General features: G+C 26.5%; 1 protein-coding gene across 3 annotated transcripts in view; it reads left to right on the forward strand.

Annotated features, from left to right (window-relative positions):
• Window positions 1-857: 857 nt before the first annotated feature.
• Window positions 858-17,773, forward strand: part of LOC105846758 (serine/threonine-protein phosphatase 6 regulatory ankyrin repeat subunit B) — a 100,260-nt gene continuing 83,344 nt past the window's right edge. The window contains exons 1-4 of one of the 3 annotated variants that reach the window (XM_065812255.1): window positions 858-1,292; window positions 16,516-16,617; window positions 16,704-16,802; window positions 16,975-17,088. In XM_065812255.1, the coding sequence (XP_065668327.1) occupies window positions 1,014-1,292; window positions 16,516-16,617; window positions 16,704-16,802; window positions 16,975-17,088 (594 nt within the window). In that variant the 5' untranslated portion in view covers window positions 858-1,013. Of the gene's footprint in view, window positions 1,293-14,807; window positions 14,834-16,515; window positions 16,618-16,703; window positions 16,803-16,974; window positions 17,089-17,773 lie in introns of those variants that run through there. The other 2 variants (XM_065812256.1, XM_065812257.1) reach the window with 2 other exon arrangements.

Consider the following 17,773-nt stretch of genomic DNA (forward strand, 5'->3'; position numbering starts at 1 on the left):
CTGCTAATTTACAACTAACAAAATTTTACCGTTGGGCGAGACTGCGTGATTATTGCTCAAAATCATGTTTTCAAATTTTTTTTTTTTTTTTAAAATATGACAACAACAAAATCTTAAGAGGACAACTTTTATATAAGAGCAACAATTAAAAACGATTGAACAAGTTACTTTTTTTTTTATCAGAGATTTGCAAAAAGATATCTATTTATTTAAGGACATTACTTATTTATTGATCATTTATCGATAAAAAATTTTAATAAGAGAATATCTGTTTTTGTTTTTTCACTTATTAAATAGTAAGATTTAAATGCTGAGATTTAAATTTTACTATTTAATAATAAAATAGTTTTTAAATGTTAAACTACATTTAAACTCTATTTTATTATTAAATAGTAAGATACATTTAAACTTACATTTAAACTCTATTGTATTATCAAATTTTGTTTTCTAAAAGTAATTAGAAAAGTTAATTAAAATAGATAACAAGTTCTTAATTTACTGCTATTTTCATGTAAGTTGTTTTTAATTTTAGTTCTAAAGACACTTTAAATTGAGAACGTTTTTTTTATTTTTTTTAAATTTAGTTTATTTATTGTTTAAAAATAGAAAATAAAATAAAACTTTAAAAACTATAATAAAAACGATACAAAAGCTAAATTAAACAAAAATATGTGAACAAAATTTTAATATATGAACTTTAATATGTGTATCGATGTAAAATCTGTAAAAATTTTTATCAACAAAATAAAATATTATAAAACTAATAACACTTTAAATATTTAATCAACAGAATATTTTAAAAAAATAATTAAATTATTTTTGCAAACACATAAATAATTTGTTGAATTGCTAATATTATATTTGATAGTCAAAATAAGACACGGCATGTTACACGGCGTGTTACTTGAATGCATCGTTGCGCGAGCATAGTATAACAAAAGTTTAAAGAATTTTACTCAATTTTTACTTGATTTTCTTTTCATGAATTTAAATTTGATTTTGATAATTTTGTAATGTCATCTTCATTGCTTCAATATTTGGAAGAACTAGGCGACGAAGAAGATTTGCTTGGTCCTTCATCGCCCATCGCAAAATCTTTACCATCTACAAACAACACAATACCTGCTTCATTTAGAAAAACATCAGTCGATTCGTCTATTCTCGAACATTCATTTTTAAAACTTAATGAAAAAAACGACGAGAAGAATATTTCAAGACAAAGTATTGTTGCTGATCTTCGTACACTTGCTGAGGAAAAACATGAAAACAACTTACCGTCTGACAACTATGATGTAAGTCCTTTCTTAATTTTATACTAAAGTGATAAAAAATTAATATTTTCCCTTATATTTTGTATGCAATATACATAATTGTACTATAATTATTTATGCTTTTTTGTTGAAAATTGACCCACCAATATATGGTACACTCTTTATTTTTGTAAAAAATCAATAAATTTTAGTTTTATAAATTTTAGTTTTATAAATTTGATTAAATACTTTTTTTAGCTATTTACATCTAAGTAGAGGGTTCATTCTAAAATTTGAATCTATTTCTTGTTTTATTTTTCTAAAAATTCAACGTTTTTAATTAGCGTCTGATCATTAAAACTTACTTTTATGTTTTTTATAAAAAATAAATCATATCATATATAACTTTCGACTTCTTTTAACTTGTTGCAGGTTGTTGTTAGGAAAGTACTTATTACAGGTTTCATAATTGAAGCCATTTTATAGATATAACAATAAAATAATACATGTTGTATTCCTGGTTTTTGGTTGTAAATTTAAACGGTTTTTGACTTTAAATTTATTTAAGTTTTAATCTGTTTTATAATACTGATCACCTGCAGTCATGCAAAATTATCAAAGAAAAATAGACTAGATTTAAAAGGAAAACAAGCAGAGTTTTAACTCCTAAAATTTTTATAAAAACTGATGTTGATATTTTAATAGAAGATAGCTCCATTCAAAAGCCTTACTTAAGTATTTATAACTAAAGTTTAAATACTTAACTTAAGTATTTAAACAGAGTTAAATTTCATTAAAATTGAACACGAACTGTTTTTTTAAATTTCTTTTGGATAATTTTTAATCCAAAAAAGTTTTCCCTATATTTTTACAGTGCACGTTTAAATACATATACAATAGAAGAGAATACATAAATAAGTACTGAAAATTACATAATAATTAAAATAAAGTTAAAGCAGAGAGGGTCTCAAAAAAATTACGGAAAACATTAGATTATCACAATCTTTTAATAGATCCTCTTTGTAAAGACTTAAATACTATATCGTAATGATATAAAGTTACCGTTAAAGTAGTCAAAACAATTAAATAAAAAAAATAAACAAACAAAAAACAAAAAATATAGTCAAATGAAGAAAAATAACCCGTTAAAATAGTCAAACAAATACTAAAAATTAAACTTTTTCTTACAATCATATTTTGAAAATTTCTTTTTTTGTTTGAAACTTAAACGAACTAAGAAACTTCACCATTAATTTATATTCCTTTTGATAATCATTCCATAATTTGGGTCCTCGATAAAATATACAATGTTCTGAGAATTTGTTACATTCCCGAGGCAATCTATAATTGTTGTTAACATTTGATCTTATATTATAATTTTCATTTAGATTTTTTTCAAACTTTTTGTTAAAGTTTTCTGGTAAGAGGTTGTCGTAATATCTATACATAAAAATTAGATGCTGGTAGATATTTATTTCAAATATATCCATCATTTTTATATCTTTCATAAGTGGTTTTGCATGTTCTTGTTTGTGTTTAGAGTATATGATTCGGCAACCGTGTTGCCCATGATATGTTTGCATATCATGGGCAACATATCAACAACATATCATTCGGTAAGCGTACTTGCCCATGATATGTTTGAATAGTTTATGAAACAGTGAATTAGTAAAAAATATATCAATTTAAGACTTGACATGTTAAGGTATGGGTAAACTCGATACATAACGCCAATCGTTTTGATATTTTTACACTGGATATAATTTATCTTGGAAAGCCAAGATAAATTTTTATCGACAAGAATTTTTAGAAATTTAATTTATAAGAATTTTTTAATTTAAGAAGTTTTATCCTTGTTTTTTAATTGTTTTATCATTTAAGAAGAGTTCGGGCACTTTAAGTGGAATGTTCTTGTCTTTTTCTATGAAATAGAGCATAATTTATTTTCTGAACATTAGGAGAAAGTTTATTTGCCCTAAACCAAATGTTTACTTTAGTTAAATCCGTATTCATACCAGTATTTAAATGTTTTATATCATTATTGGTGAGAAAGAGACTGGTATTTTCTGAAAACATTATTGAGTAATGCTTTAATGACGCTTTACAAAAGTTATTAATATAAATTAAGTACACGAGCGGACCAAGAATTGATCTCTGTGGTACTCCGCATACAACGCTTAGTATTTCGGATTGTACATTATAAACATATTGCTTTCTATCAGTTAGATATAGGAATAGGTTGAACTATTTATACCATAATACTTAATTTTTCTAAGAGAATGCAATGGTCAACTGTGTCGACAGCAGCGTAGCAACCTAGGGGCTATGCGGTAAGGATTCGAGGGGCCCTCGAATCCTTACCAGAAATCTCGATCGAACTGAACTTTTGGAAGTTTCTCCCATGGGGCCCTCAAGCTCGAGGGGCCCTCGAATCTCTACCAGAAATCTCGATCGAACTGAACTTTTGGAAATTTCTCCCATTTTCAAAATAAATATGACAAATTGCAACTTGCAACCCCACTTTAATCATAACAATTCAGTTGAGAGAAATTCAAAAGTTATGCCTAGGGGATTCCCCTAAATTCTTTTTGTAGGTTGGCAGTGTTGTCAATTTTAGTGATATGTGCGTCATTTCCCAACGACACTTTAAGCGTATCAGTGTGTTTCTCTATCGTTTTATTTTACTTTTAACGTCGTCAGTGAAAAGTAAGTACCTACCTACTCGAAACAATCTAAATTAGATTGTGCTCGAGTAAGTAGGTAGTAATAGGTATTTGTTTAAGTATTATATATTATATTTAATGTTGGCCAAGTTAACGCGTTATTTTTGCGTTAATGCATTAATAAATTAAAGCCGACAATTATTTTATCGCGCGTTAACGCACTTTTAGTTAAGGCTTTTATGCAGCCATCAAACATGGCGCAGTGGATTTAGTCAACCAAGTGACAACATTATTTATCGACAAAAATATTGATTTAAAAAAATGTGTGGGGCAAGGCTATGATAGAGCCAGTGTGATAAGTGGTGTGTATAATGATGTAAAAACATATTAAAGATATCCAACCTAACGCAGAGTACGTACATTGTGCCACTCATAATTTAAATTTAGTGATAAATGATGCTGTTACAGGTTGTGTGGAAATACATATTTTTTTCGCAACGTTGTATAACTTTTTAGGTAACAGCATCAAACGTTGGGATCTACTGGCAAAGTTCACTGGCAAATCGGATATCACTCTAAAAAAACTAAATCCGACTAGATGATCTAGTAGGGTCAATACAATTCTGTAATAAAACTTTGATATTTTAATATTACCACAGCATTACCAGAAATAGTTTTAAAGAGTCCTAATAAAGATGAGCGTAGTGAAGCAGAGAGTATTAAAACAAAAATGTTAAATTTTGAGTTCGTTTTGCTTTGCGAATTCATGCACAGTGTATTGAACGACACCAATTATGCATCCAAAACTTTACAAAAATGCGACATCAATTTGGGCGAGGCGAGTAAAGTTTTAGCGGAGACCAAAGCAAAGTTGTAAATTTGTAGAAATGATTTCAAATTATTCAAGTGCGAAGCCAGTGAAACTGCAAAAAAATATGGTATTGATACCCATTTTCAAGAAAAAAGGCAAAGAAAAGTTAAAAAACATTTTGATGAATTACCTGCTGATCACCGATTTCCAAACCGAGAAAAAATATTTAAAATTGAGATTTTCAATAATGTACTAGACACAGTAATATCTCAATTAGATACACGTTTCATTGTTATTAGTTCAGTCTATCATAAATTCGATTTTCCAACACCAATATTTTTATTACATGTTGATGAAGCAACTTTATTACAAAAGTGTGACGAATTCCAAAGAAAATATTATAGTATTACAATAGGCCCTAGTTTTCACTTCAATTTATTAATATTTATCATCTAGTTTTACCTCAACTAACTCAAGCATGGACTGTTCACCAGTTATGTAAGGAAATAATGGGCAAATATGGAGTGCTAGAATGCGACCTAACGGAAGTATTTACAGCAATGTTATTATTCTTTACAATTACTGTCACTTCTGCAGCAGCTGAAAGGTCATTTAGCAAATTAAAAATAATAAAAAATTATTTAAGAAATAAGATGGGCCAAACTCGACTTCGACATTTATTGAGTAATAGCAATTGAAAACAAAACTGCATCAAGCCTGGATTTAAACGAAGTCGTTGATACTTTTGCGAAACTAAAGCTAGAAAAATTTTTAAAATATAATTGTTATTTAGTCAGTTGGTAGGTCCGAACTTTATATAATAAACCCTTGAATCTTCTCTATTTCGTTTTATTAGCCAAACCTACACCAAGTATTTATTGTAATTTATGTTATTACGTTTAATACTTTTATTACCTGCCCTGCAGTGCACAAAAAAAGAATTTAAGTAGCTTAGCATTTTTAAAGTATTTGTATATTTCATATTTTTATTTGATAAAACCTAATCAGTTTACATAGCAGTGGGGCCCCATTTTTTAACTTGCCCCAGGGCCCTTGGTTACCTAGCTACGCCACTGTGTGTCAAAACCTTCAGTTATTTGGTTAATAATCTCAATAGTTGCATGCTCAGTTGAGTGATTTTTCTAAAATCTATATTGTTTAGTGTAAAACAATTAGTTTTTAGTGAAGTACTCGAAGATTCTATTATAAATTACGCATCCGAACTATTTGGAAAACACTGAAAGTAATGCTATAGGTCTATAGTTTGTAATGTCCGAATGATCATTGCATTTGTAAATTGCAATTATTTTAGCTTTTTTTAAGAATTTTTTATTCAGCTTTTGCTTCTTTTTTTAAGCATTTCAAAATCTGTTTGTTCATCCACGGATTAGCAATTGGTTTTGCCTTAAATTTTATACCCTCTTATGGGCAGGTTTCATTATAGTGCTCCAATAATTTACTTATAAAGGTGTTAAAAGCTTCATTAGTCTTTTAACACCTTTACATTTATATACATTTCTCCACGTTTCTTGTTTTAATTTACATGTTAGCTCATTAATATTACTAAATAGGTAGTTATTAATAAAAATATTGTCAATTGCAAGATTTTGTTTTAGGTAATTTTTAATACGTCAGAGTATCTAGGTTCATGTTCCAAATAATATATAAGCTTTTATTGTATTTATTAATTTTTATAACAGTTTTTTTAATAAAATTTGCGAATGGTTTGATTTTACCATTTGGCGGACAACAAACACATCCTACTTATATATTTCTACATTAATTTATAATAATTTTAACAAAAAGACTTTCATAGTTGGTATTTGAGAAACATTGGAAGATGTTTAATTTAAAAATATATTTGTCGGAGACATAAACTGCTAATCCGCCGCCTCTTCTCCCGCTGGCTCTTGGATGGCTAATTAATTTATATGTTGGCAAACTATAGATAGAATTTAACTCAGCCGAACTTTCAGATTCTTGCTAAGTCTCTGTGAGAGTTTTAATTAGGGATGTACCGGAATTCCGGCCGGAATTTGTGACTTTTAGGTTAATCCGGTTCCGGCAAAAATTACAATATTTTAGGCCCGAATACCGGAATTTTTTTTTTTCCTTTCCCTTTTTTTTTCTTCTTAAGATTTGTGATACAGACTGTGTAAATTAAATCAAAAAATCATTGTCGATCAGGGCAATGAAGAACCTAGGTAAAAAAATGCAAAATTCTTAACAAACACAATGTAATTTTAGGTAAAGTTACAGTTAAGCGGTCTAAAATAATTTTACGGAATTTTTTTAATAATTCCAACAAATCCGGTTCCGGTCGGAATTCAAAATTCCCGATTCCGGTACACCCCTATCTATAACATCGAACGCATAATTTAAAATACTTAAAAATTCTTTTAGTTTTTCTATGTTTTGATGCATGCTTCTAATGTTTACGTGTAATACAGAAAATGAATTATGATCTTTTGTTATTTTGAAATCAAAAGGATTAAAATATGGTGTGTTAATTCATATGAGTTTCTTGAAAAATATCCTCCCAAAAAAGGTCAAAGTTTAAATTTTCAAAATCTTTATTGTTTAGAGTATTCACTTCCATTTTTAATAATAAAAAAATAAGATTATAAAAAGAGACGTAACTATAAACCAACTTTTAATTCGATCCAGGCTTTAAATTTTGCGCTATTCTTATAACTTATATAATAAACTCTTATAACATTATTTCAAATGCGACCGATATTAATATATTACTCTTGCAATAAGAATTTTATAAATTAGTTTTTGGTAAAATAATTATGTTTTGATTTTTTTAAAGTAATTAGAAATGCAATACCTAGAGAAGGAAATCAAAAAAGAGCCAGCATTTTTCGGTAAAGCATTAAAAAAAATCTTTTCGTAGATTCCCCAATTAACGCAATATGACTTATAATACAGTAAATTTTAGTGTACTATGTTTTTTTTTTATTATATTGAAACTGTTTGAACGCAAATTATACCTTTGCGAAAAAGTTGACAAAATTAGTTCTAGTAAAAAATTTAGAGCTTTCAATATAGAGTATAACGATTCACTACAACATGTTTAACCAAAATGCCAAGCAGCTTTTTTTAAGTTTTGATATTTTGATACTGTCACAAGTTACCGAAATTTAACTATTGACGTAGTTTTATGCTGCAATTGCATTGCCTGATCTTATTTCATTTGTATTAGTTATAGTTCCCCAGCCGCTTTTTCCACCAGTATTATTTCAGAAAACTGAAATCTGTCTTATATATAATAAATGGATTCACAAAGAATGAAAATGTATGTTTAAAACTTTTCAAACCTTCAAACTGACGTTTGAAGCCATTATTCCAGAAAACAATATTTAGAAAAAAAAACTATACAAAAAAATCCGTATTACAGGTCTCAGAATGTTAGGTGTTTTTTAAGATCCTGCTAAGCTCCAAATATTTAAGCATATACTTTGTTTTCACTTTTATGAGTTAAAGTAATACTCCGGCTAGATTGCCAAAATGTTTTAATAATTTTATACTATAGTTTTCATATGTCTTTAGATAAATATTTAGGACATTATTTTTTCATTAGGGACTTCAAAATGTCAGGTTAAATAGTAGGTAGTATTGTTGCCAATATTGCTTAGGGAATCATGAATTTCTGCATAAATTATTTATTTTCCATGCTGAATATATTTTTGAATGTTTGGTTCACTTATCTTTTATACTTTTTACATTCCACCACACATTGCTAAGTTAAGGGACCTCAGAACGCTAGGAAAATGAAAGTTAATTAAAAAAAAAAAGAAAAGTTATTTGCATTGAATTTCATCTCGACCTTATGAAATAAATATTCTGGTTATAGTTTCGTCACGAAACCTCATTCAAAACGCACTTTAGTGTGTTTGCTTTGTTTGCTTTTTACGAGCTGAGCTGTGTATTCATGAAAATACCGAAAAAGATCATATATCAACAGCAGTAACAGTTTCATCTCCAAAAGATGTTCGCTGTGGCAAGATATTAGAAACATAAATACGAAAGTGCCATGAAAGCTTATCAAACAATATTTGATAAATTAATATCACTGGAAGAAATACCTAACTTGTTGCCTGTAACCAAAGTACCATGTAAACTGAAAAAAGAAAATGTTAGAGTTACCCAGGTTCAATGGAGGGGGGAAAAATATTGGAAACGGTTTCTTTAATCAAGGAAGACAAAGCCAAAAAGGAGGAAGCAAATAAAGAAAGGAAATCCAAGTTACAACAACAAATTGAGGTCTTCTATAAATGTAAGGAAGAGTGTACATGTGGAAAGAATGTTTGCGCAGCAAATAAACTTCGAGAATGCTCGTGTTGCCACAATGTTTTGAAATCTACTTGTAGTAAAGCATCATGCCGAGGTAAAACAGGCTTAAAACAGAATATGATCAAACCCTTTTGTGAAATAGGACCCAAAAAATGCCTTCAGTTTGAGTCTGATGAAGATAACATTAAAAACTTCATTCCTATAACTAATTTTATCTAAAATACAACCTAGCGATCTCTATTCGCCTCTTTTTGAATTAAAGTTTACCTGGATCTTATTTTTATACTTTTTGTTCATTACATTTTTTTTAAGTTGGTTAATATTAAAAAAAAATGATAAAAAGTAATAACTTTAGTTTGTTATATAGTTTTTGATTTGGTACCTCAAAACGTTAGGTGCAGCACATCAAAATGCAAGATATTTAAAAAAGCGGTTTTAAGAAAATTGGATTTATTCTAAAAAATACATCTTTTTAGCACTGTTTTTGGAGTCTTTAGGCAACATTTCTGATAAGGTTCTGCAAACTTATTTTCAGAAGGGATTGAAATATTTAAAATTATTAAAAAAAAATAAGTTTATTGCTTATAGACTATTTTCAACGTCTTCGTAATTTAGATTATTTTATAAGGATTATATGTAATATTTTTTTGTTTATGACTTAACATTATATTCTTTAATCAAATTATTCAACGCTTTTTAGAATTCAATTAAAAAAATTGAGTTCTATGTTGGTTTAATTCAAACCAGACATTCTGAGGTCCTTTTACCTGTAGACATTATAAGTATGTATTTCGCAAATTAAAAAAAAAGAGTTTCGATTTACTAAAAAAAAACCCGGATTTTTTAAATGCAATTTTAAAGGCAAGCCCATAAAGTTAGCTCACGAAAGTACTGCTTTTGCCCAAAATTTTCGTGAACTAATATTAATTAATGAGCGAGGTTTATATAAAACGCCTATAGCAGATATTATTTTTGATTCAATTTTTTAATATGATTTTTCATGAAAATTTTCAACTATTTGAAAACTAAAAAATTTGTAAACTTTTCCCGTTTTATAATTATGTGATTCATGACCAACTCTGGAATTTTTAATTCCAGAGTTGGTCATTATATAATAATACTGAAATATTATTGACTAGTTTTATCAAATTATATGTAATTGGTTTATTCACAGTTTATAGAGAGTTTGTTTGCTATAAGTTAAAGTTTTCCAAAATTCATGGTTGCAAACATGGGTTTTAAATTATTATGATCGTAAAACAAAGTCGTATTATCAATATACATTATTATACAATAGATACAATAGATGACGCTCTATTCATAAAATTGATATATATTAAAGATAACAGGACCCATTTTGAAGATTGATCCCTGAGGAACTCCACTATTAATATCCAGAATACTTGTTACCTTATTAAAGATGAGCAGCCGTGGCGCAGTGGTTAGAGTTCTGGCTCATAACCCAGAGGTCCGAGGTTCGATGCCAGCTCCAGCCATATAAGCGACATTGGTACGGAAGGAGGCGTGAACTTCTTGTTAAATGCTCTCCCGCGGTGCTCTGTGATAAGACCGTAAGGACTTCTGGGAGCACCTAAAATAACTACAAAAAAAAAAAAAAAAAAAGATAAACTGCTTTCTATTACTCAAGTAACTTTTTACCCATTTATAAATTAAGCCTTTCATACCATAAGATTTTACTTTTTATCGTAAAAAACCGTGATTCACTGTATCAAATGCCTTTCAAAGGCCAACAAATACACCCTGCTTACTTTTATGGAAAAAATAAATATTTTGTTTTCAACAATAACAGACTCAGTAAGACAACTTTTTTGAAAACCAAATTGGTTTTTTATATAAAGTTAAGTATGTATATACTCGAACATAAATTAATTTTTGATAAATCTTAGGGAACATAAGTAATATTGAAGATCGATGGTAAACATGACATTGCAATTGCCATTTTTATACACATGGATGCTTTTAGCAAATTTTAATTCATTAGGAAAAGTACTATGTTTAAAAAAAGAAGTTAATAAATAAAATAGAGGTTTTCTAACGCATTTAATTACGTGGGCTGTTACTACAAAACATTTTTCGTGGTTTGCTAGATGATAATTTTTTTTCTCTACCAAATACTTCGTTTAAAATGGGCATTGTTTTCTTAATGTCTAATTTAAGTTTATTAGAGCTGATTAGAGAAATATTTTATTCTAGCTTGTTTGATAATTTTTTGAAAGAAATTTTTATCGGCTTTTATGTCTTTGTCAACTTCATTCGTTAATTTTAAAATTTTTACGATATAATATTACTTAATATAATGTATATCACTTAATATAGTCAATGAATACAATTATGAGCGTGTCAAAACTTCTAAATACATTTCCAGATTGTCAAAAAGATAGTAAAGAAAAAACCTAGAGAGCCACACGAATTACCAAACATTGGTGCGTTTACGCTTCCGTTTAATATACAACTTAATAAATAAGCATAATAAATAATTGAATAACTATTTAATTATTTAGAATTAAATATAGTTTTAAAATTACAATTTTTAAAAAAATCTAAAAGTTGGTTATAATATTTTTTGTTAAAAAAAGGAGTTTTTTGATATTGAATTTAAAAAAATTAAAATGACATTCTCGAGTAAAATCTATAGTATTTATAACTATTTATTTCTCCTATTATAAGTATGATTAGATTGGATAATATTTCAAAATACTGAAATCCATCTAGTTACCCTATTTTCATATACCTTTTAAATTCTATTCACATCTAGAAAAAACCTACGAGATGGAAACACTTACAAAGCTCGTTTAAAAATCCATTTAACATATATGTAAAGGAAAGTACTTGTCACTCACTATGTAGTTATTTTATTTATAGTCTAGCAAACTACGTAGAAAGATTAAGGATTAAACGGCTCATATAGTAAGGCTTATATTGAGAATTTTTTTCTGAAAATTTTTTTTGGGAAAAAAGTAAGAAATCTTGTTCTATTGAGAAATATACTTGGAAACAAGTTTAAAAGCGTAGATGAAATATTATTATAATCTTACGGTATTTAAAAAAAAACTTATATTAACGTAAATCAAATTCAATATTATATTAACGTAATTCAAACGTATTATATTAACGTAAATCAAATTCAAGAGTCAATCAAAAAAGGTAATTGCTTACTTTTACTGATTTATAGTATTTTAATAAAAACAATATCTTAACAATTAATATAATATAGTTACATTATTTATCAGTGATAAAAATAAATGAAAAATAAAGAATTAATAAAAAAATATTTTTAAGATTTTATTCCTGCATAAAAAGGGACAAGTACTGAAATTTTTTGTTTGTTTGTTGTTGCAAATATTTAATATATTTTATAAAGATAACATTATAATTTAAAGTTATTATAATATAGTAATTTTTATTATATTATAATAATTATTATTATATTAGGTCGATGCATAATTATTGCACGTTTTTTGAAGTCAGGTATTTATTTATTATTCAGTATTTATATATAATTAGGGCTGTCGAATATCATAAAAATGCCTGCCCGGCTACCCGTTGAACGAACGGGCGGGTACACGGGTACCCGTTAAAAAAACAATATTTTTATAAAAGTTGTTTTTATAAACAGTCAATAAAAATTTTCCATTCAATGATTTCATTTATTTAGAGTTGTTCACCTTCACTTATGCTTAAATTTTATTTTATTTTAAGTGTCCAGGTCCACAAGTCCCAATTACGGTTTAGGAATGTCTGTTCTTTCAAGTGCCAAAAATGCATGCATTGAGAAAGCGCAATATGATGGTAATGAAGTTGATGGTATGCACATGTACTTACGCCTTAAATAGTATAATTACATTTTCCAGCTTTGTCCTAGATACAAATTAATAAAAAAGTTAGAAAAGTTCTGATTTACGCAAAAGAAAACATTACTTATACAAATAATAATAATCATAATACAAGAATAATAATCTGAATCAGAAACTTAAATAACTTTTCCTTAATGTTGAATGATTTTCAGAAATTCTGATACCGCTAAAGAAATTATAACTACTTAGTTTTTTAATAGCAAGATCTTTAAGAACTTCTTTCACATTCCAAGTTAATATTGTTAAATTGTTATATTATGATAAGAATTTAAACTTCAAAAAGGAATGAAATGGTTTTTAAACTTATTAAATTACGGTTACCCGTCATTTGATAATGCAACCCGAGTAGTTAACAACGGGCGGGTACCCATCGACAGCCTTATATATAATAGTAGCGCTAAAAAACGTGCAATAATCATGCATCAACCTAATAATTATTATCTGATTATAATAATAATATAACATAGAATTATAATAAATAAGTGTTATCAAAAATGAATATTTATTGATGTTATAAGAAATATATGTAATGTCAAATTATTATGTGTAGTTTAGTTTTACAAAACTAAATTTAACAACAACGTTGTCAACATTTATTTTTAATTTTATTTAGGTACCCAAAGAAGTCCTTACGGTCTTATCACAGAGCACCGTGGATAAAGTTCACGCCTCCTTTCTAACCTATATCGCAAAACTTGCCCAGAGGTGGGGTTTTGAACCACCGATCCTTTGTTTCTGAGGCAAGTGCACTACCACTACGCCACGGCTGCTCTAAATATTGTCTTTCTTTACTATATATTTCTGTACCTCAGAAGTCAAAGGTCGGTTGTCACATTTTAGAAATTGTTCATGAGAGAGGAAATATTAAAAAAATTAGTATTTATTAGCTTATTCTTGATGGTTAAATTTATGTAATTTGTTTCGTGTTTTATTTAATTTGTCTTAAGGCACATGAAATATAATTTTGAAAAAAAAAAATTGTGGGGTAATTTGTGTGAAAAAAATCTGTATGAACATTGTGGGGACACCAGACTTTTATATTGACCTAACTTTGTTTCACATTGTCGTTGGACAACAGTCTTCCTCTACCTCTGTGTAGATACTGAAAAAACTAAAAAGGTCTCATACATAACTCATTTTTACAAAAAACTGGACAACCGACCTTTGTCTTTTGACGTACAGATTTTTTTACTCCACTCTATTTTATTTATCAGTTTTTACATCTTTTATATGTTTTGATTTTTTTTACTTTATAACGAGCATTTTGCTTAGATAACATAAAAAAATATGTTAAATAAGTATAAAGCATTTTGTAAGTAAAAAAAATTCAAAGCATATAAAAGATGTAAAAGTTGATAAATAAAATAGAGTGGAGTAAAAAAGTGAATAGTGAAGACAATATGTTGATAATAATATTATCAACATATTGTCTTTCTTTTTGTATATTTGTAATCACAGACAACAAGCGAGACAAAAAATCATGATAACTTACATTAAGTGCGTTGAGTACTCGATGTACTTAAGGACAAATCTGTAATTTACAAAGAAAAAAAACGCAACAAAAAATTGAAAAGTTAACCTTTTATTTTACCAAGTACAAAATAAGCAATATTGTAGAGATTTAAAAAAATAACTTTTTTCGTAAAAATTTCGTAAAGAGCGTCCTTACATCGAATAGTGGCTGACAGTGCCGCCGAGAGAAGGGGGGAGGGGAGAGGGACAGTTTGTCCCGGGCGGCAGATATCCAAGGGGCGCCAAATGAAAAGCGTGGCGGCGTGACGGCGTGACTGAACGAACTTAGGCGGTTTTACGATTAAAAAAAAGAAATAAATTATAACAAACGCGCATACCCTTCTCTTTTAAAATCAGCGAATCAAATCGCGCGAATCTGTGCGATTAAAACTGTGTAGGGTTTTTCAAAACACAATTAACAGGGTAAATCCAATTTAAAAAGTTTTTTTTTTTTTTTTTTTTTAAATAATTAGAATTTTCTTTTATTTTATCTATAAAATTTCATTATTTAAAGCAAATTTAATGACTTCAAATTAAATTTGAACTTGAAAATTCAGTTTAATTAAAACCAATTTTTAAAGCATAATTAACAATTTTAAATTATTTATAATCAAAATGATTATGATATTCTAAAATTATAATCAGGTTTGATTAGAAGAGAGTTCTAACAATTAGACCTTCGACTTTAAAATTAATTTTAAATTCGATAATTTTAATTATTTAATTATCAAAATAGTTTAAAAATTATACAGTTATTGAATAATTTCACTGAAAAATGATTACCTTGTTTCTATTTATAAATTTTGGCAAACAATTTATTCTGTAAGTTTTTGTGTAAAACCAATATACAAACACTACAACAACAACAAAGTAATTTAATTTTTAGTAGTATATTTTTTAGATATGTAATTACAAGTATAAAGAATGATATAAGAAAGTATAATAAACTTCGACAATTTGAGTCATGAACCTTTTTATTACCATATTTGAATTAATTGCTAATAATGATGTTAAAAAGCAATAGGTGTGTATGAATGTGGGTTTTAGTATATTTATTATTGTTTCAAGACAATATAGGCAAAAATTAAATTTTTAGAACTTTTTATTAGTCTTGAAGAAAGTTTTTAGTTTAAAGTTTGTTTGAAAGTTTTGGTTTGAAAAATTTTGTTTTTAATTATGTTTTAAATTGTGATAAGATATTTATAATATTATAAATTGTGATAAATTATTTATAATATTATAAATTGTGATAAGATATTTATAATATTATAAATTGTGATAAATTATTTATAATATTATAAATTGTGATAAGATATTTATAATATTATAAATTGTGATAAATTATTTATAATATTATAAATTGTGATAAGATATTTATAATATTATAAATTGTGATAAGGTATTTATTAGGGTGGTGCTAAAAACAACTTATTTTAAAAATGTCAGCTGACAACCCCTAAATGTGTTTTATATAATAAAATAATACTGGATTTAAAAAATTTTTGAATAAAAAATATTTTTACGGGTGCCACAAGGCTCTTATACATCAAACAGGTTCCTAATATTATAAAAAAAAAAGTTTTTCAAAAGTATGTCATGTTGGGTCTCAAAAGAAGCAAAGTTTTACAAAAATTTCAAAAATAACAATTATTTAAAAAAAAAAAATTGTTAATTTATAGTTTATTGCAAAAAAAAATGACCTTTTTAACATAAAAATGAAAAAAGTTTTTTTTTTTTAATTATAATTTCAAAAAAATCTTAAATAATAGTTTTTTTATAAAATAATTGTTATTTTTAGAATTTTTATAAAATTTTGCTTATTTTGAGACCCAACATGATATACTTTTGAAAAACTTTTTTTTTTATAATATTAGGAACCTGTTTGATGTATAAGGGCCTTGTGGCACCCGTAAAAATATTTTTTATTCAAAAATTTTTTAAATCCAGTATTATTTTATTATATAAAACACATTTAGGGGTTGTCAGCTGACATTTTAAAAATAAGTTGTTTTTACCGCCACCCTAGTATTTATATATATATATATCTTATCAGATAAAAGTAAAAATTGATTACATTTTCTACTTTTTTGTATTTGCTTTTTTAGGACTATGGCATTACACCATTAATGATAGCATGTCGTGACGATAATGTAGTAGAGGTTGATAGACTTTTGAAAGCAGGTGCTAACATTGATGCTATAGACAATGTAAATTTTTATTTGTATGAATAATAAAATTAAAAAAAATTACAACAAATAATGTAGAAAGTTTTAATTATTTTTTTTAAATTTAGGATGGAAGAACAGCATTATTTCATTCTGTAACATCTTCTTCCATTAATATTGTGAAAAAGTTGTTATCTGCAAATGCTGATCCTTTTATTGTTGCAGGAGTAAGTTTTTTCAATATTGTTGTTATAATATTTAAATTGAGTATAAGTTTTGAAGTTTATGTTAAAGTTTTTGAAATCTACTAGTGCTACAGAACAAATTAAGTTAAAAAGTTAAAATTTTAAAATTAGCTTTAATATCACAAAATTTGATAATTTTGCTCTAAATTTTTAGTCATATGAAAGAAACTGCTTACACCAAGCTTGTAAAAGAGTAAATAATGCAATTGAGATTGTTCGATTACTTCTGCAAGTTATGGGAGATGAAACAAAACTTGAACAAGATAAAGTAAATAAATTCTGTACCCAAATGCAGTTTTATATATGCATAAATGTGTGTGTTTGTGTGTGTATAAGTGTGTACATGTTTGTGATTATATATATATATATATATATATATACATATATATATATATATATATATATATATATATATATATATATATATATATATATATATATATATATATATATATATATATACATATATATACATATTTATACCATTTATAAATATTTAATATGCCTCTATAATAAATATCTAATATATCACTATTCCCCATATATAAATATCTAATATACCACTATTCCTCACATATATATATATATATATATATATATATATATATATATATAATATATATATATATATATATATACATATATATAAATATAAACTATATATATATATATATATATATATATATATATATATATATATATATATATATATATATATATATATATATATATATATATATATATATAAGTAGAAAATCACTTAACAAAATTTTTTTTCATTTAACACTGTGTTTCATCAACATAGATTCATCAGAAATAAATAATCAAATTAATAAAACTTCAATTTATACCAAAAATTAAATTACAGGAAGTTGCAAATGTCTTAACTACTGTAAGTTTTCACACATTTGTGGAATTTGCTGACACTATTATAAAAAGAATTCTTTATAAAT

Source organism: Hydra vulgaris, chromosome 12, assembly GCF_038396675.1.
Source record: "Hydra vulgaris chromosome 12, alternate assembly HydraT2T_AEP".
In the NCBI taxonomy this organism is placed as follows: domain Eukaryota; kingdom Metazoa; phylum Cnidaria; class Hydrozoa; order Anthoathecata; family Hydridae; genus Hydra; species Hydra vulgaris.